Raw genomic sequence first — 20,896 nt, 5'->3', positions numbered from 1 at the left:
AGATGTTCTCCATCAGGTTTAAAGTAGCAGTGTATGGTAGCTGCTTTAGCTCAGTCTCCTAAGAATACCTGTGTTTTGGAGCAGCCTTCTACTCATCCTGTTTAACATCCATGTCTTCATTTGAAAATGTTTGCATCTCCCCCACTCATCTCCCAGCCCTCCCATGGGTTTGGAAGTTTAATTTAAGCTCCAGTGGTGTTTAGGGCAGCTTGCAAAAGGGGTTGTTAAATGGAGAACAATCAAAGAGAGAGAGAGAAGATCAGTGAGAGGCAGAAGTGGAAAAGAAGATCAGGTGGAAGGAAGAGTTTAGGCTAACCTTAAAATAACTGGGATTACCTTAGACCCTCTATCACATTAACCAGGGGCTGAGTGAACACAGTGGTGTTAATAAGGTGAGTTAAAGGGTCATAACCACTTCTGAAGGGCACTGGGAAGAGGGACTGAAGTTGTGGGTTTGGACTTGCAGGTGCATAAAGAGAGATGATGGAGAGCTGGAGTAAGAGTGTGCCTGGGAAAGCAGAATAAATTGAATGAAATTACAGTTTGTTCCTGAAAGCAGTGAATCCCATGTACTGCCTTCCCCTGTGAACAAGGTTTGTTTTTAAACAAACAAAGCCAGAGATACAGTTAAGTGATGAAGCAGGAAATGAATATCTCTAAAAACAGGAGAAGTTGGGAAGAGGCTTTGTGAGACTTCCCTGCTTGTGCTAGCTGGGATACACATCAGTGGAAGATACCCATGGGATGGATTGCAGGAATGGACATAGAGCAAACACCAGATCAAAAGTGTTTAAGTATGGTCCTTACAAATGGGCCTTCGTGCAGTGACCTGCTCCAGCTAGGGTCAACCATAAGAAGGGGTTTAGAAACAACAGGATAAGCAGACTTTAATGAAATCAGTTTTATATTTGAAATGCAAAACTAAGACAGTCGAAAGCAGTTTGGATGTCATTGTTAATCCCTAGGTCAGCTGTGCTGATATATCTCATAAAAGACAGGATACGTTCAAAGGGCAAAATCCGCTGTTCATTGTCAGCGTGTTTGTGGAGGCAGGAGGCATTTGTGCCATGGAAGCACCCCCATGAGCTGGAGGGCAGAAGCACTTGGCAGCTCTCCCTGCCTTGAGAAGAGATGTCCTGCAGGCAATGCTGCAGGTTGGAGGAGAAACCTTGAGCTCTTCATTCATGGATCCAGTGGGTGGAAGTTCCTGCAGAGTGTCTAAAATGACAGCTCTCTTAGCAAGAAACTGTAATTTAGGTGTACTACTTCTGTCAGGAATATCAGCTCTTCCTACATTATGTGTACTTGTCACTTTTCCCTGCTCCGAAGTCCATGTCACCTGGCAGCTCTGGAGAAGGACAACCTCTATTCAGTAAGCCAGAACATATCTGCTGCCGTTGTTTCTTAGGAGCCATCAGACATCTCTGCTGTCTTGACTGAAATCAACAGGGAGCTGGCAGCAGTTCCAGGCACTGACTGAGTGGGCACCATGGATGCTTCTCACACCACCCTACAAAGAAAAATCAGCAACAAGTCTGTTTTTTCCCTTCACTTTGCCACTGAATTTTTTCAGTCCTACCTACTTACACATCAGAATGTGTTTCAGTGCTTCAGGACAGCCTGGGGAGCACCCATTAGCCCTGGTCTGTGACCCACATAACTGTGTGTGCCATCTGGATGCTTACTGCTTGGATGTGGGCAAGGATACATATTCATAGGTATGTATAGAGGGAGATGCATGCGTTCCTGCCCAGCTTCTCGGCATTATTTGTTCATCAAAGAGAAAATAAACAGCTTATGAAAGCAAAAGTCCTGAGAACCATAACAGACTGGTAAGGGTGGGCAAGTAGAAGTCAGGGGTAGCTGACAACAACAACAAGCAGTACAGCGAGTGCAAACTGCCAGGCTCTGTGTCCTACCTGAGCTGAGGAGGAGCTGGCCCTGCTGTGAGCAGCTCCAGGCCAAGCTCACCCTGTGCCACCGAGGAGCCACGGAGGCGGAACAGGCCGGGCTGTGTGCGGGACAGAGGCGCCCTGTTCCCCACGGCAGCAGCAGGCACGGTTCCATGGAGCACACGGGCGCTTTGCCACAGAGCCTCACGGAGCACACGCTCTTGGCTCCCCTTGCCCTGCAGCTGAATGCCTCGACTCACTGCTGGCTGTCAGACCACATCCCTTCGGGCTGCGGGCTGGCACCTCTCCGCCGGGCCTCGCTGCTCAGGGACAGGGGAGATCTTCCCGATCTTCCCGTGCCCTCTGTACTCACCAAGGCCCCTGCCTGGAGCTGCCTGTTAGCTCAGGGATGGCAGGGACCTGCTCCAGGGGGCTTCGCATGCAGAGCAAGAGCTGGCTGAAAACTCAGTCCTGGAGCTCTGCTTTCTTCCGATCTTTGCTGGCATGCTCTAGCTGCAGGTGGGGTAAGGCAAATGACAAGGGTACAAGAGCAAGGAAGAGGGAGCCAGCCCTTGCAGCAGATAGAGAGGGATCTGATGAGAGGCTGGCATGCCTTCAACATCTGTGAAAGGAACAGAGGGCAAGGAGACAGCACTTGGCTGCAGCCAGAGAAGGATCCCAGAAGCCTGAGCTCAGAGGGGCCTTTTCTGCTCATTTTCTTTGCGAAGTTTAAAAAAGAATGAGCATTTTAAAAAAAGGAAAAGAAGATGCTGTGCAATTTCTTTCAGGCTGTATTTGAGGTAACAGTTTGAAAAAAATTAGCTGCCATTTAAAGAAACACTAAGAATTTGTTCTTCTATTGTAAAGCAACATTTACTATGCAGTCCCTAAATAGATCTGTTATTAGATGAGACAGAGAACCCTTAGAAGTCACAGTAAACACAGCTGTAGAGGTGAGGAACATGAATAAGGCATCATGCTAATATTTGTACCTTCCAGTTGTCTTGAATGGCTGACAGAAGGGAGTTTTAACATTGTCCTCGTGCTCTGACGTAAGAAGAATTAATGTAGCAAGTCAGATGCTTAAAAATGTAATCAAGTCACCCTAGGCTTGTCAGGATTTAAGGAAGATTACCTAGGTGCATTTTCTGTTCTTTTATTTCTGTGCTGAGCATGTAGAGGAACCCAGGAGGACTGGAAGTTTCCAGCAAGGGCCTGGTGGTCAGATCCAGAGAATGCTGGATGTTGTGTGTGTGGAGCTGGCACAGTGGGTGGAGCGTGTTGGTGTTTGGGAAGAGGTGTCAGTGGCCAACAGGGAAAGCAGACTTATGCATGTGCTCTTTGCTTCCCAGAGAAGCCTGAGGTAGAATCACTTGCAGTTGGCTATGGCAGTGGGTTTGTTTTGGTGCACAAAGACTGAAACAGCTGAGGGTTTTAACAGAAACAGAAAATATTGAAAAAGCAAATTATTTCCTCTCCTGTGTCATGGTTCATCATCTGACTTTTGTCTTGATCCCTCTTTGGGCCCAATCCTGACAGAATTATAATTGGGCTGAAGGACTGCTGCTGGCTTGTTTGGCACTGCGCATCCCTCAGAGTTGGAGTCACTGGTGTTTATCTCAATAAAGAATAAATCAGACCTAGGAAGCTATTGATGAAGCAGGCTTTTTGTACTAACCCATAATTTCTGTGCTACATTCTGCAGCAGGAAAGTTTCCTGGGAAGCCTGTTGTAATTAGGATTATAAATGATTGCTAGCATTTTAGTATAAGAGGCCTTTTGTCTTTTCAAGGAGAAGGTCATCTAATTCTTTTTGTAGAGCAGCAGAAGGTAAAAAGTTTCCCGTTAACTGTAATTAAGGCCATGGAGAATGAGCAACACTGGTCAGTCACCTTCTGTGAGCATTAGTGAGCAGCACAGTCAAACGTGCCAGAAAAAGTTACTTTAGAACAGCAAGGTTTAGTCTGAGCACAACATAATGTTACCAAGGGGAAGAAAAATAAACTTAATGTTAATTTGTGACAGTTTAGTCAAGGAGAAGAAAATCATTACCCAAAGGGTTTAGGTATTTTGCCAGTCTGTTCCAGGATGAATTCATCCAGATCATTACAAGAAAAGAGAGCTATACTGAGATAGGAGATGCAATCTGTTCTTGTTTCTGGCACTGACCTGCTGGGCGGGTGAGATTAGCTCTCTCTTCCCTGTCTTCTCTGAACCTTGGCACCATCCAGTTAGAAGCAAGGCTCACAGGGCAGAGTTTACAGGGTTACACATGGCAGGCATCAGCACTCCTAATTGCAGCCTCTTACCTTAAAAATAACAACACAGCATTTCTTGGCAAGGGCCTGAACCTGCATCCCTGGCCCACAGGAGCAGCATTCACCTGACCTGCTCAGAGATATTGGAAGGGACATCCCACAGTGTCCCATTGTCCCAACCAAATGCCTGCTTGGATTGGGGAATAACTAAACAACACACATGTTGTTACTAAACATGTAATTGCAGGGTTCCCCTCTCCTCTAGGGGATTGCTAAAGCCCATGAATTATATGTAAGGAAACCAGCTATGCAGCAACTCTCTCCTGTTTCTCCTATTTGGGTTTCAAATCTCTGGGTGTGCTGCACACTGAGTTAAAAATTGAAAACATATTACCTTGATTTAGCATGGGACTGAGTAAATTGTATTCACTTAAAATAGCAGATATCCTGCTGAGAAAAAAAATAAGTATTTCTACTAGACTGTGTGACACCTAAGCTGCAACCTGGAGGTACAGGAGGAGGATTTGTGTTACTGAGAAATCCATAAATGTTGGCTGCCAGGTCAGAGCTGCTGAGGGGAGCAGGGCACATATGTTCCAGGCAGCTCCAGGCATTCAGACCTCCTGTATCTCCTCCCCACGTCCTGTGCAGGGTTTCATACAGTTTCTGGATGGTGTTGCCTTTTCCTCAGGAGGGTTTCATTCACAGCACTGACTGGGCCCTGCCTGTATGGCTCTGCAATGTTTGCTGAAAGCCTTGCTCTTGGAGTGTGTGGAATACTGAGGTTTATGACAGTAAGCTTAGCTTTACAGAAGCCACCATCCCACGTTTGCAAAGCTTGAAGGACCTGCAGGATAACACCTGCCTGTGTGGTGGGATAATTTGAGTCCCTTTTCCTTCTTGGGCCGATGGATGTTCCCAATGCTGGACATCCTCATTCTGTTTCAGCTCAGACGTATCTTACCTTTCTGTTGGGATCTATCCTGTATCTGAGTCTCTCTTGTTTAGCTCTGTTACTACTTGTCCTAACCAGACTGAGTCCAAATTATTCCTTTCCTCCTTGTGGAATCTTTTACGTATTTTTGTATTTACGTATCTACTCTATCCTGTTTCCTCACTCCACCCAGTTTATCTCACCCTTGTAACCACAGCTTCTTGCAACAGAGAAACAAATGTCAGTTTTTCCATTGTCTCCTAGATGCCAGCTATGTTAAAATGCTGTTTCTTACTCTGTTTTTTAAGGGCTACTCCCAGCTCCACCCTGGCTGACTCCATGTATGCCCAGCCCAGTGCTCCTCCTGGTGCATCATTTGCTGATGTCCATGGCATGCCTTTTCCTAACCAATTCTCAAGCCTTTCCTTGAAGATCATATCTACAGCTCCCACAGTAAAGATGTAATAGCAGAGTGCAGCAGCTACAGGTCACTCGCTTGGCTTTGAGCATCCTAACCCATGTGCTTGTCCCTGAGTTTGGGTTGTCCCAGTTAATGTTTCATCTATGCCCCGACTGTAACCTGGCAGTTGTGAGATAAAAAGTGGAAGCCTCTTTGACCCTGTCTGCTGTCCTTGGTGACTTGGAGACAGCCCAAGCCCTTGGCCCTTTCCCAAGCACCTGTGGACAACAGTAGTGTATCCTTGGGAAAGGAGAGTTAAAAGGACAGTGGTTGTGTCCCTGTGTGTGTGTGTGTTGGAGGGGAAAGGACAGAGAGCTTTCATTTTAAAATTAAATTCATATGATAGCCAGACCTTTCAACTTTTTCATGCAAACAGTGATTTATCGCTGCACTTACAGAATGAGCCAGGAGCAAAGAGATTGATCATGCGCTGTCCTTTTGTGCCAGAGTGGCAGCGAGTGGCTGTGGTGGCAGTGCAGAGGGGTCAGGTCCCACCGCAGAGCCTCTGCCGTGGGAAAGCAGTACAGCTCCATCCCCCTCACCCCACCATGGCTGCTGGGGTCCCAGCCTGGGGTTTCATCCATTTCTTCTTGTTACATGAGGAAAAAAAAAAAAAAGGATTGATCATCTATTGCCTTTCTCCCCCTCCTTTTGTTTGGCTGCTGGAAAGACAATGCAAAGTGCTCTTTGTACACGTAACACAAAGCTGCAAACTCATCTTCTATAAATTAAATCCCAGTAAGCCCACCAGCATGAAGATTGCTTTCTTTAAGTGTTCCCAGCTCAAGACTTCTCCAGCCATCTGTGAAGATTTCTTACCTCTTGCATGTATTGCACTTAAACTCAGTCACTTCAGTTTTGCCTGCCCCGTGTTTATAATATTTCCCCAGAGCTTCAGAACAGCAACATACACATCAGCACATCCTTCACCTTCAATAAGGCCAGGCCATAGGTCTTTCTGCATGATCTTCCTTGGGACTTCCAACTTTTGCCTCTCCTTGTTCAGAGGAGATCCTTTACAACATGTATACATTTATCTTACAAACCCCATGTATGGTATGAGTCCTGATACCAAATAGCTCCTATTAGGGAGAATGGGAATGGACAGGCTTCCCAAGATGTTTGGGATTATACAGGAGAAGGTGGCATTGGAAGGAAGTTGGTTCTTTTTTTCCTGGATCAGTATCTTGTGTGACAGTTTTAGCCTGATTAAAAAACTGGTTTTCATATACAGCTGTGTCATTTGGTGTCAGTCTCTGATTTTTCAAGATTTACATCATTTAGCCTCCCTGTGGTACTTTACTTTCTCTCCAAGATGAAAAGGCCAGTACTTGATGACCTAGTTGTGAAGTTTTCCCAGGATAGTACCAGCATCTGTTGCTGCATGTGTATCTGTTGCCAGGTTTTGCCTGGTTCAGTGATGTTTTTATTTTTTCTAGCACCCAAGTGATACTTGTCTAGTACCTAGTCAAAGAAGAGTAAATGCCAAAGTTGATGTGGGTTTGGAGTTTAATCAAATCATTGTAGTCCTCACAGTAATTATCTCACCCTTCTCTGCTGTGCCCTTCTCCAAGCGCACACAGACACACAGGGACAAAGTTGCGGACGTGCATAGGAAGGAGAAGGAGGGAATGTATCAAGCAATTCGGGACTTTTGGCAATACAGTGTTAGCAGCTACCGTGTATGACTGTTTTTCTTTCAAGAGCTTTGATCCTTCTTTTCATAGCCCTGGTGCATTCTCTGCAATGGGAACTGAAAACTGTGTGGTTATCTTGGTTTGCAATACAAAGAATTGGGGAGAAAAGCGTATTCAGCCTAATCTTCTCCATAGGGCAGTAGGTTCAATGCATGAAATGGAGAAAATAAGACAGCTTTGTAATATTTCAAGAGTTTCCTTCAGAGGATATAATTTGCTTCTAAAATGTTCTCACTTGGTAAAACACTCCTAAGTTAGTATTACTTTTATCTTCTGTTATCCAGTCACTCTGTAGAGACATTTTCATAGCAAATTCATATTCCAGTTTGTCTGTCCACAAGTTTTCAGGGAAGATGTTAAGCCTTTCCATCTTCAGGACACACAATATACTTTCTCTAAATGAATATTAATTTTTGGTATGCTCCTCATTTGAGTGCTCAAAGTTTTTTAAAAAGTTAAGTCAAAATTAATTTGCCATGAAATGTGAAGTAAATCAAAGTATGAAAAGTTGCAAAGCTATTACTTTAAAAAAAAATATTGCCATTCAGGTCAGTTTAATAAAATCCCGTTATTGAAAATGCAATTGTTCTTTTAGGTACAGTGTTTTGATTTGCACAGCTACAATTGTCTGACTGTCAACTGTAGAAATCTACACAGATTAATAGTTATAGTTAATATTGTAATAATATAGTAATATAATATAGTTAATATAGTAATATAGTAATAATTATTTGTGATTATTTGAGAAATGCTTGGACTGTCAAGTATGAAAAATTGCTGGTCCCCTATTATTGTTTAATGCTGAACATTTTGAAGAATACAATCTAGAACTTGGTGTATAGCACATATATACAGTAAGTGGGGTAGTTATGGATGCAAATTGTAAAAGCCAAGTCTTAAAATAGTCTAAACCATGTTTGTAACTTCAAAGCTCTCCATCAAGAAGTTTCAAGAATCTTATTCACACCTTTCATGTGAAAACAGGATTGGAAACATGCTTGCATGTAACCTCATGTTCAAAATCCCCCACCCTTTTAGCATCTGGGAAAACAAAAGTAACACTGAAAAACATTTTGTATATTGAATAAAAAACACCTCCTAGAACTCAGATGGTGTAATTGATGGGCTGGAGGAAGGAGAGCTGATAATAACTGAGATTTCAGACAACTGACTCTCTCGATGTCACACAACCAGGACCATTAGTGCCACCTATAGTTTGTCTATCTGACAGTTCTCACTTTAAGACCTTTCTTTTTGTGGATTCTGAGGCTGCTATACACACTCCTTCAGAACAAATACTATTAAGAAGAATTTGGTGGAGATGAGCTCTGGTTTTATCAGTGCTGGACAGCCCCAGCTGGATGTCAGCTGGTTTTTAGTTGATGGACCACAGGTGAGGGGACCTCTGCAGCAACTAGCACAGTTCTAGCATAAGACAGAAAACAAACCTCCGAACATGAAGGTAACTGAAGAATTAAAGGCAGATGCAAAGTCTTCGTTAAGGCAAAATTGAAGAGAAAAGCCAATTTTGCAAGGAATTGGCCTGCAAATGCCATTCACAATATTTATCCTCTTTATTCCATGAAAAACTAATTTGGATAATTTTGCCCTTCAGTCTGCCATGATCAAGTGGCATGTTAGCAGTCCCAGCATAGGCTGGTTGTGAGCCTGGTTACAATAATACAGAACTAGCTGCAGGCAATGCACTAGAAATAAACAAAACCCTGCCTGGTAAATGTGGAGGGTACTGCTTTCCACCATAATTTTTATAGTGAGACAGAATTTAATTAATGAGCTGTTTGAGTGACACTTCAGTATTCCCAGCCTTCTATTAAAAAACTGCTTTCAGTGCAGGTACCTGGGAATTGAATTGATCTCTGCACCTAGTTTTCAGTAGGCTACTATATTCAGAAAAAAATAAAATAAAAATTTCCTGTGTTTAAATCTGTACTTGCTGCTTGGCCGTCAAGCTTGGAAGGGTCTTGGAAGTAATCAAAGATTACTTTATCCTGCTGTGCTTAAGTAACCAGAAGGAAATACCTCCCATCTCATTACTCTGGTTTACCTTGAATAACCTTTGCCTGTAATGAGTTGATGACTGCCAGTTGGTCAGCATATGCATTTCTGGTCAGTCTATTCTCTAGTGCTCTCCACAAAATGCCCTCCTGCCCCCCTCCGCACACACACCCCCCCACCTTCCACTGAACGGGAGACATCCACATGGGCAGAGTGCACTGGACTTTCCTCCCTTTTGTTACTTTGGGACTGATGGAAATGAGAAGCTTCTGGAATCAGAGTGTCCCCAGACTACTTTTTTCTTTTTCTTCTTTTAATGCCACTGAGCTTAGAAGTCTCCCGCTGCTCAAGCCGCTTCACTGTTCAACTTGGTTGCTGCATCAGAAAAGGAAGGAAAGCTTTGATCTTGACATGCCCTTCTTCTCTGTCCCCCTTTACAACTTCGGCAGGAAAACAAAAACATGATTAAGTGCATCTCTGCTGTCAGTCCTTTCAGGGGAGAACATCTGCTTTTATCAGATGTCTTCCCAAAAAACTTTAATGGCTTGAAGTCCAAGTTGAACTGTCAGAGGATACACCCGAGCACAGACTTTATCACCATCCCCACACTGTTCTCAGGGTAATCTGCACACAGGCTTAAAAGTCTCCTCTCCCAAAGTGGATTTAGGCCATTACTTATTGTGGTTTCTAGAACTGAGGGTCAGCAGGGACCTCTGGTAATGAGCACAGGCATGGCCATCAGTGTCCTGGCAGCAGCTGCATGCTCACAACTCTGCTGTAGCCACATCTGTTACAGCTTTGGAGGAAGAAAAGTCTATGACCCTAATTGTTTCTCTTGTCCTTCACCATCCATGGGTTTAAAGATATCCATTCCTTGGATCTTCTCTCTGGCTGCTTAAACTTGTGGGCTATATTTTCCTCATTAGCTGTGAGCACATTTGCACATTTTCCTGGCCAAGTGGACCTCTAGTTTAAACAAATGTGTTTCCAGTCTCATTTAAACTTACTGTTTCTCCAGTTCCCCTCATCAGCTTCAGGAGTGAAATTGTTATGTGGCTTTAAGGCCTTGCCTGTAACTTTAAATGAAAAGGAACTGTATTACCATCAGCTAACTCACTATTAATGTATAGTTTCAAAATACTAAATTGAAAATGCTCTTATGATTACCTTCCATGGTGCTGTAGACTCTAGGGGCCACAGAGCATGTCCTCTGTGCAAAGGAGAGTGTGGTGGTTTTTTCAGGATTCCATTAAAGGCTCTCAGATGCCTTACCTGGCCTTTCACTAGAGCAGGGTCAATGTGGCTTTCCTATCAGCCACTCCTTCAGCAAGAGGGCTGTTGCCATCAAACCTCGAGGAGAGCCAGCAGGACTCTGTGTCTCTGGGGGAAGCAGGTAGGTCAGCCCTTCCAGGGTGCATCAGGTGTGTTAACTGCAGAAGATATGGGCTTTGGTACACTTGGCATTGTTCTAAGGCAGTCACTAGATTGGCCTTTTATCTTTTTTCTTGTTTTAGTAAACTGAAGTCAGTAGGATAGAATAAAAAGGAAGTTAAGCTTTCTATTTCCTACGTGGCCCTTCATCCATCAGCCATTCCAAAGGGTGCTGTCATTGATGAGAACTAGACAATCCCCTTTTACTGTTGCATTGCTATTTAATATGCATTCTGTGTGCCCCCAGGCAGGCCAGAGCACATGCACAGCTCACCCTGGGGTGTTGCTGTATACTTAGTAAATGTGGCTTTTATGCCATTTCTTCATATTTTTTTTCCATGTTAAAAAGAACAAGAGGAAAGTACCTCTTGAAAATGCACAAATGTAATCTTCTAAATGAATTTCATGTAGTACAAGCTCATTGGTAATTGCAAATACTAAGGCTGCGTTTTTCCCCTTAGTCTAAATGTCTGAAAATCTCATTAATGTTAATGTATGGGGAAGAAGTGCTTAGCCTATTGATGGAGGAATGAAATCAGGAGCAAAGCACAGCTCTACAAAGATTCATCTGCAGATTAGGGTCTGAAGCAACCATTAGATTATCAAATCTGACCTTCTATCTAATACAGACCATAGAATCTCATCCACTTAATTCTGTATTTATCCTAAGAACAGCACCAGAAAATCAGATACGGTGCATTAACATATTATAATGTAGCAATATATTCAGGCATTTCTTTCTTTTTTTTTTTTTTTACTCTAAAACCTGAGGCAAACAGCACTCCTGTGCTATATGATTTTTGATGAAAATCTGCAGGAGGAGAGATTTCAGCTTTTTATCTGCAAAGGAGAATTTGTATGTCTGTGTGTTTGCATAGGGTTTTGTTTAGTTCTTTGAAAATTATTGACTGGTAACTAACCAGTATAGAGCTGGTTGAGATCCATTATTTCTGTTTTGCTCTGAATCATAAATTGAAGTAGGGATTTTTTTTTTGTTTGGTTGGTTTTGTTTAGTTTTTTTGTTTTGTTTTGGGGTTTTTTGTGTGTTTTTTGGTTTTGTTTTTTGGTTTTTTGGGGTTTTTTTTTTGTTGTTTTGTTGTTTTTTTTTTTTTTTTTTTTTTTTCCAGAAAATAATTTTCTTTAAAAATCTGTGTGATCCTTGACAACTGCTTTCTAACATCTAATTTGGAAACTCCCTGCCAGTCAGTTTTCCTAGGAAGCACGAAGCACATTTCACATTTCTCATCTCTTTGACTATAACGTAAAACTGCCCTTGAAGCGCACCTGGGAGATATCCAGGGGGATACCACACACACACAAAAGTCAAGCCAAGCTGTCTAAAAAAGTTGCACTGGGCTACTGCACATTTTAACCACTAGCCAGCATTTTACTGAACAGAGGAGCAAAAGAGATGAGGAAAGTATCAGGGAATTCAGAGGAGAAGTGGTGGGTGGCACTGTGCAAAATACTGACGTCCCAAGCTTGGCACATACATACTCTCTTGAAAAAAAAAGTCCTCCTACCCAGAGTTGAGCTGCACCAGCCCCTTGGTGTTGCTCATACCATAGAAATATTTCTCTGCAACCCACCACAGCCCAGACAGAGGGAGAGTCTCTGTTGCTCAAGTGCTGCAAAAGCTTTTGCTGCCCCTTGGGTGGATGAAATCTGGGCTCTTAGCAGTAATCTATAACAAAGCAATTTCTATTTCCTTTCTCTGCAAAGCTCAGAAATCCTGCAACTGGCTTGGTCCCATTTTGGGGTTTCATTTCGGTTTTGGCTTTAAAGTTCATTTGGATTCTGTTCTTTGAGTTTTGATGGGTTTTTAAAATATGAATCGTGGCTAAGTACTGCTATTGAAAGCAGAGATTTGACCCATGACTGCCGGAACTGGAGGTTCAGTATGAACTCCCAAGCTGGTGCAAAATCATTTGCCAAGGACAAAGGGTTTTGCCTGGCATGTACTGTTTTTTTTCTGGTATACTGGCAGGGAGAAAGACCCCTATAACCAAAGGAACATACATAGCAGGTGCATAGAGCCTACATTGCCTCAAATACTTCTTTTCAGTGTCCTGTGATTCATGTTGATTCAACAAGAACGTACAAAATAAATACTTTTGAAAGACTCAGCATACAAGAAGGAATCTCAGATCTCCTTGCTTATCAAATAGGAAGGTCAATACATTCATTAATTCTTGTCTTTGAGCCTAAATTAATTATTGAGCATAAGGTTCTTTGAAATTCACAGGTAAATTGTGTTAAATAAATGTAAATAACATTATTGAAATCTTCCCACTGTTGCTTTGATGCAGTTTATTCTCAATAAGTAATAAGGTATTTGTAGCAGTGAGGATAGGGCTGCACAGCAAAACTCTGCCATGCAGAGATACCTCTGAATAACCAAACACAGGAGCCCTGCACTGGCATGGTCATCATATCTGAATCAATCTTTCTCTTGGAGAGTTGCACGAATATCTATGGACTTCATTTATTCTGGCCATAGCTGTATAAACCATATTTAAAGTCATAGCCAAGAAACAAGCCATGACTATTAAATTTTCTAACCAAAAAGACACCAGTAACAAGAACACACACTATTTTCATTTTGTCAAATTTTCTAGTATCTTCCTACCCCATCTCAGCAGCAAAAGGTCCAACACTGCTGTAGCTGTGGGTTTAACTGAAGAGTGGAGGCAAAATTTGTTTTCCAGGCCTAAGAGAAGCAGTGACCACATCTCAGGATAAGGGTTCTGTAAATACACTTGCCACCATGCTGTGTGAGCACTTGTGCTCCTTAATATTGTCTTCAACACAAAGCTCTGGATGCTCTGTGAACAGCATTTAATCAAGAAGTATCAAGAAGTTTGGAGAAAAAAAACAGTTTATCTTCTAGAATAGTATCAGTTGTACTCAGCCACATAATGAATTATTCCATGCAGCGAAAGATCTGCATTTCTATGAATTTGTATAATAAGCAAAAAAGACATTGAGAGTTTCCCAGCCCTTGACCTAGTGGTGCCTGTGCTTCCTTTGCAGTTGTCCAACACAGCAATTCTTCATCAGATCAGACGAGACCAAGTGACAGACACGTGCCGAGCAAACAGCGTGTCCAGCAGGAAGCGCCGTGTGCTGACACCCAACGATCTCAAGCACCTGGTTGTGGATGAGGATCATGAAATGATCTATTGCTATGTTCCCAAAGTGGCCTGCACAAACTGGAAGAGAGTCATGATGGTTTTGACGGGAAGAGGCAAGTACAGCGATCCAATGGAAATCCCGGCCAATGAAGCCCACGTGTCTTCAAACCTGAAGACCCTCAACCAGTACAGCATCCCAGAGATCAACCACCGCTTGAAAAATTACATGAAGTTCCTCTTTGTTCGTGAGCCTTTTGAAAGACTGGTGTCAGCCTACAGGAACAAGTTCACCCAGAAGTACAACACCTCCTTCCACAAGCGATACGGCACCAAAATTGTGAGGCGCCAGAGGAAAAACGCAACCCAGGAAGCTCTGCGGAAAGGTGATGATGTGAAATTTGAAGAGTTCGTGGCATATCTCATCGACCCACACACCCAAAGGGAAGAGCCCTTCAACGAGCACTGGCAGACTGTGTACTCCCTCTGCCACCCTTGCCACATCCACTACGACCTCATAGGGAAGTATGAAACACTCGAAGAGGATTCAAATTACGTTCTCCAGCTGGCAGGAGTAGGCAACTACCTGAAATTCCCCACCTATGCAAAGTCTACGAGAACTACTGATGAAATGACCACAGAGTTCTTCCAGAACATCAGCTCCTTGCACCAAACGCAGCTGTATGAAGTCTACAAACTTGATTTTTTAATGTTTAATTACTCAGTGCCAAGCTACCTGAAATTGGAATGAGGGATGGGTTGGGGGGAAAGAGGGGAGAGAAAGCCTGTTTTATTTAAGATTTTTATTTGTCATAATAAATATGGAGAATGGGTTATTTTGTAAATTAATATTTTCTTTTTTTGAATGATGCTGCGAGCAGCACAGTCAAAATTATTTAAATCAACTGTAAGAAAGGACAGCTCTCTTTGCAGGGTAACGGGATTGTGACGAGCTAGCTGTAGAAATGAATAATACTGCTACACTGTTTAAACAAATGTTAATTGTGTTCTGGTGAATTTCATTGATCTTGCATTCCTCCAGTTCTAATTAATGTTATTTATAGTTATTTAAAACATTGTCTCTTGGTAGGTTTCACTTCAGCAGCAGAGATAGGAAAACATGTGGACAAAAGGAGTCTGGTTTTGTGCTTCCCTCGACTGAGCTTGCTCTGGGTAATAATATTCTTCCATTAGGCATTGATGCAGGTAAATATGGAAATGGTTCTGGAACCACATGCTTTGAGAAGAATGGTGAAAATAATTTCTTTAGAAAGTGATGTTGCGCTCCATACAAAATCTGAATGGATTTGTACAAAATCTGTACAAATTCCCAGTGGGGGAATTCCTGCTCCCCCACCTCTTTCTAGGCCTGAAAAGGAAAAGCAACTCAGATTTGGGTAGATACGTGAGTATCTAAAAACCATGACTGAAAGAAACCTGAATGTATTCCTTAGGAAGAGAAACCATGAACCTTTTATAAGTCTTAATGAGTTTTTGGAGAATATGACCACTCCCACTGGCTCTCTTCCCAGCCCAAATGAATTGGTGATGGTCCATCAGAAAAGAATCAGCATTTGGAAAGTGACTGTAAGAGATTTTTTGAATGCCCAAAGTAATTGGCATTGACTTAATTCATATCCAGGATGGAGCTGCAGGGACATCCATCCTCTTCAAGTCGTGCCTCCCTAATTGATCCTAAGATGGGCAGCCAAAACTGGCTGGAGAGACATTGGTAATGATACATTGCTGTAAACAATCTGGCATGTCATTTGAAAATTCAAAAAGTCATCTTCATGTTGATTCTCTAAGCATGCAAGGCAATAAAAAAGGTCTCATCTTCCTACATGCTGGTTTCATGGCTTTTTCCTAGGGAGAAGAAGCCTTCTTTTTTAGTTGATGCCTAAATGCCATTGACAGGAATTTTTCTAAGTTCCAATGAGTTAGAAATTCATCTAAGTCATCTCTAGTGTAAGACCATGACCTTTTTTCTTAGGGGGAATGTCTCAGTAGCAGTTGTTTTGTGTTTAACAGCTTTTTGGGATGGCAGATTGTTTTGAGTAAGCAAATAGTAATCTATACACAGCAGATAAACAATAAAAAGTGGGATTTCAGTGTGGATATGTTAGCCAGCTAGTGGGAAGTTCAGGCTTCTCCAGATGGTTCCTTCATGGAACATGGATGCAGGTGAGGGAATGCTCTTTAGCCACCTCAGTGCTTGCCGGCAGCTGATGGGCAAAACGAGGCAGAGACTAAATTGAGGCACTTGTGAAAATATAAGATCTGTTTTACAGCTGATAGATGATTAAAAATGGGGGGTTTAACTTGCCGGCTTGTCAATCTTATGATCAAAACAAATTCTTTCAAAAATGACTGATGATTTAAATAAACTCAGCTGAAGGCAGAGCTGTTTCAACAGTATCAGAGCCATATCCTGAAAAATGTCAAATTGTACAGTAGCCAGTAATATCCACTGAACTATATTAGTTTACAGGACACAGATGTGATTAAAGAAGAAAAATAGTTTGCATTTTATTTGATAAAAATAAGTTGCTGAATAAATCTCACTGAAAAACAAATTAACATAACAAACAGCAACTGAAGTCCTTTCATAATTTGATTTGGTCTTAGGCAGGATTCGGGTAATTCTTTTTTCTATCATACCATACAAATAAATCTCTTATCCATTCTGGAACAATCACAGTTTTCATAACCCATTTATAACCTGGAGCACTGGGCCAGTGGCTGACAAGGGGCTGGCTGGCTGGCTGACCCCTCTGAATTCCTGATCCATTGCTGATTACTGGTTGTTGTTTTACTTTAAAGCAGTTTAGTCTCATTTAGAGTGTGTGGAGCTGTACCTCACAGTGCCCTGGCTCTCTTATGTTCCTATTTCCATGGTTGCATGTTTGTTAAAAAAACAACTGTCTGAGGCAGTTCCCCTTTTCCCCCCACAATACTTCCTACAAGCTATTTCTGAGCTAGTTTGGCCTTGCATCCCACAGTGCTCATATTTTGGACCAATTTTCTTCTCAGTGAGCTCTTCGTCCATCCAGCAGAATGTGATGTGATTTTTTCATTTAAGACAAAAGTTGTTTCAGAAAGTAAATATTTAAAGAACAGGGCGTGCTTCCCCCTTTATTTTTGTACTTTTCTCTGGCATCATCACCACATTTTTATGCATTCTGATATATTCTCTGTAGTTTCACAGCTTTGGAGACATCAAACCTCTATTTGGTAGCTGTGATAGAAAAGCTTTAGGTGAAAAATGTGTTCAGGAGATCTGAGGGGTGACCATTGCTCCAACCAGGATTTTTAGCAACAGCTTTAGGTTGGATTACCCAAATTCTGGCTCCCCACAGAGGGTAGCTTTATGGGTGGATGCTCAGCACTGAGGAGGCTTTTATGTGGAATTCAGTGGGTGTTTAAAGTCACTTGCTTTTGAAAAACCTTGATCCCAAAGTACTACAACCTGGCTATTTAGTGCATTATATCTATTTGGAGGTGCTGTGAACGGGCTGTAGATCTGTGTTTAAAATGAACAGCTCACATGCTGGATATGGTCGTGTCCTGTGCAGTGAGCAGCAAGCCCTCACCAGCTCAGAGGAGGATGACAGATGTTAAGGAATAGCCATTTCTTTTGGTCTAGTGGGTGTGTTTTTTTGACTGAGCCAAAAAACCTCTCTTTCCACTGCAGCCACACAGGAGGACATGCAGGGTTGTTCATGCTCATGTCAGTGAGCTGGCAGCCTTCACCTGCAGTGGGGGGCAGCCAGGGAACCAGGTTGGTTTTACCCTCTAACTCTTCACAGGGTTTCCCAAGAGGGGCTGGTCTGCTCCTGAGTTCTGCCTCTCTCCCAGCTCTATTTCTGCTGTGGCCACAGCTGATCCTGGGTGACAAATGGGCAGCACAGAGCCACAGCAAAATGTAAAATGCAGACGTGCCCATGGGGCTGCAAGGGCCACCAGGGAAGCTGCTGTTGTAGAAGGGTGTGCATGAATTATGTTGATTAGTGATGAGCACAGAGAGGACCCAGTGGGGGAATTCCTGCTCCCCACCTCTGTCCCCAGCCCCCTCAAAGCTGCTGGAGCAGTGATCCTCACCTCTGAGCAGCTGTTACCTCCCTGTCATTTGGCAGGGCCAGCGCTGAGCCCAGCAGTGCTGGTGGCTCTGTACTTGGCATGATACCCACAGCTGAGTGGTCATTCCCCCAAAATGGCATCAAGCACCTTAACCTGGAGTGCAGGCTGAATTTGGCCCATCTGAATATGGTGGTGAATTCTGGGTGGTGGTATGTTCCCCCAAACCTGGCTCAGTCCATGCTTCAGCCTCTTCTTCATAAACCATGTCCATTATGACAGAAATGTGCAAACTGCCTGAACCATGCGCTGTGTAAGACAAGTGAAATAAATAATCTACAAGCAGAAGTGCTTTTAGAAGTAAGTTGACCCCAGATGTTTTAGGGTTTCACTGTAGTCTGCTGCACTTTTCAGGTACAAAAAGGGACTGTCCTTACTATTACTCTTGTTACAGAGAGTGTTATTTTCTTACATGCATGCACAATACAATGTGTACGAATAATTTAACATCAATGTGGGGTTGGATTTTTTTTTTAACCTATTTGTATGCAGTAGAAGGCTTGTTGTAGAAAAGTATCTCCTCATACTTAAATATACTGTTAATAAAGCAAAAAAGATAAATTATACATTGCCAACACAAGTGTGAACTGCTCATGAATCTTTCCTTAAAAAAGCCATTCAAGCCTGATTATTTTTCTAAGTAACTTCAATTAAATTGAAGAAAGAAAATTCCTCTCTGTGTGCTTTATTTATGGCTCATGCTTTCAGGGCAGATTTTTCAGGGTGGGTTTTTTGTCTGCACGGCTTTTGCTTTCTCCTTAAATAAGGCTTTGCTTTTGCCTTATTGTATATTATAGGCAGGACACTCTAAAAACTCAAAATTAAGTATTCCTGTGGAGGAGGAGAAGTCCCTTGGTGGGGTGGGCGTCAGTGGGCAGAGCAGCCAGGGTACCAAGCCCAGGCAAGGGGGAACCAACAGCTGAAGAGCTCAACCATGGAGGGAGGGAGGGAGTTTTGCAAAATTGAAATCACTTGCACACAAACCCAGAAACTTCAATTTTTGGGGTAATGGAGTAAGAAATGGCCTCTGCACAGCCCTTGGGTGCACAGCTTTTGGGTGATTTCCTTCATTCCTTTTAAGATAGTGGAAAGGAAAGATCAATCTCTGAACTGTCATGGAGACTGAAAAAATTGGATTTGCACCAGTGGAAGGAAACTTGAGGATTTGTCCTTTTGGCAAGCCTCAATTTTTCCATTAAATAACTGCAAATTTACAAAATCCCTTCCTATTTGTACCCAGCAGCTGCCCCGTGGTACTGGTCTCAGGCAGCTGTTGTAGGACAGGAGAGCTGGCAGCAGCAGGGCTGTGGGCAGCACCCTGGCACTGGGGGATGGATATGGAGCACTGCAGGGTGTGACAAAGTGGCAGGATCCTGCACAACTGAGGTTTCCTGCAGTCCAAATAAGAGATAAGTCCAGTAGAGATGATGCAAAGTTTGAAGAAAGATTGTTCCTGTGGTTGTAACCTGCTCCCTGTGCAGGCATGAACTCCAACACTTCCAAACCTTTGTTTGGATGAAAACACATTTCATTCAATTCCATCATAATTACAAAAGAATTTAAAATATGGAGAATGGGAAGGAAAAGAGGAAAAAATCAAACAAGTGCAGCCAGGAGCAGAGCAGCAATCAGGGCATATGCTTGCCAACCAGCAGCACCGTGCCTTTCTCACTAGCTGTGATACACATCATCACGTACCAGACTCCTGATGCCACACAAAAATATCTTGCTTTTCCAGTTGCACTTACAACTTTGCCGAAGACTGAAAATTTTGAAATATTAGAGTCTGGTTTTATTCCTCAGTCCACTTAAACACGTATCCAAATGCCACCTCGCCAGATTGCAAGCTAATCAGTTTTATAAGGAAATCTATGTTAAGAGTAAAATCGACTTCATCTTCTCTATTGGCATGACAAGAAGTCAAGTGTTTCCCCTGTTACTTGAAGTGTCACTCTACTGGTGTGCTTGAGTCTCTGGACTCTGAGATTCAACTCACTGTCAATAAAAAAATTCTGCTGGCTAAGTCAGAGGCCAAGAGTATTGACTTATTCATGAAGGAAGAATATAAAGAATATTATTGTTCCTTCATACATTGTTTAAAATATATTTTGCCAATATTTTAATAACATTACTGACTTTGACAATAACTGTCCCTGTTTTTTTGAGTAAAAGCAACCTGAGCTAACATTCCTTTAGGAGCACACATCCTAGCACTATGTAACAAATGGACAGATCATTTTGGAAAATGAGACATAGCACTTGCAGTAAAATTATGTGGGTTTGAAAATCTCATTTCAATCAGAGTTTTTAATTAAAAAACAACCAGCAAAGCTGTTTTCCTCAGTCAGAGAAAAAAAAAAGATCAATCCAAAGTTTATGCCCTGGTTTCTCTTTTTTTCACTAATACATAAAGCTGTCAGGGTAACATACAGCTGAATTATAACAGTTTACCCATTAGGCTTTGGCTTATTCTAAAAACTAGAATTTTGCTGTGACAATTAATGACTTTTTAGCAGAAAGAGGTCTCTGTGCTGTCAGCAGGTATTTGCAGCCCTACATTAAGTCAAAATCTGCAACCCACAGCAGCCCCAATTTCCCATAAAAGCTTGTGCAAAGTCAGGGTTTAACCTTTATCTAAGCCTTTCTTAGGCTCAATTTATTCAGACTTCCTTTAGCAGATAACTGTTCTAGCTAAAACTGATTTCATTTTTATGGCTAAAGTAGAGGGGTTTTTAAAAAGTGATTGGTCTATGAATGAAATCAATCACTGCATTTTTTACTATTTTTTAAACTTCAAGGAAATTAATATAGAAAGAATTATCAAATCAGAGCAAGCAGCCACGCTGCGGAGAGACAACCACTGTGTCCAGGTAAATGCTGAGACCTCCATTCAAGAAAAACAAAATATATTCCTTTCAGGAATTACAGCTATTCATGATT

At 42.3% G+C, this 20,896-nt stretch overlaps 1 protein-coding gene across 4 annotated transcripts in view; it reads left to right on the top strand.

Moving 5' to 3' along the window:
• CHST11 (carbohydrate sulfotransferase 11) overlaps nucleotides 1-18,619 on the top strand; it is a 157,874-nt gene extending 139,255 nt beyond the window's left edge. For all 4 annotated transcript variants that reach the window (XM_053978367.1, XM_053978366.1, XM_053978368.1 and 1 more), the window contains one exon: nucleotides 13,722-18,619. In XM_053978367.1, the coding sequence (XP_053834342.1) occupies nucleotides 13,722-14,570 (849 nt within the window). In that variant the 3' untranslated portion in view covers nucleotides 14,571-18,619. The remainder of the gene's footprint in view (nucleotides 1-13,721) is intronic.
• Nucleotides 18,620-20,896: the final 2,277 nt, after the last annotated feature.

This window comes from Vidua macroura, chromosome 5 (genome assembly GCF_024509145.1).
Source record: "Vidua macroura isolate BioBank_ID:100142 chromosome 5, ASM2450914v1, whole genome shotgun sequence".
NCBI lineage: Eukaryota > Metazoa > Chordata > Aves > Passeriformes > Viduidae > Vidua > Vidua macroura.
The sequence above is the reverse complement of the archived record's forward strand: the minus strand, read 5'-3'. Positions and strand labels throughout refer to the sequence as shown.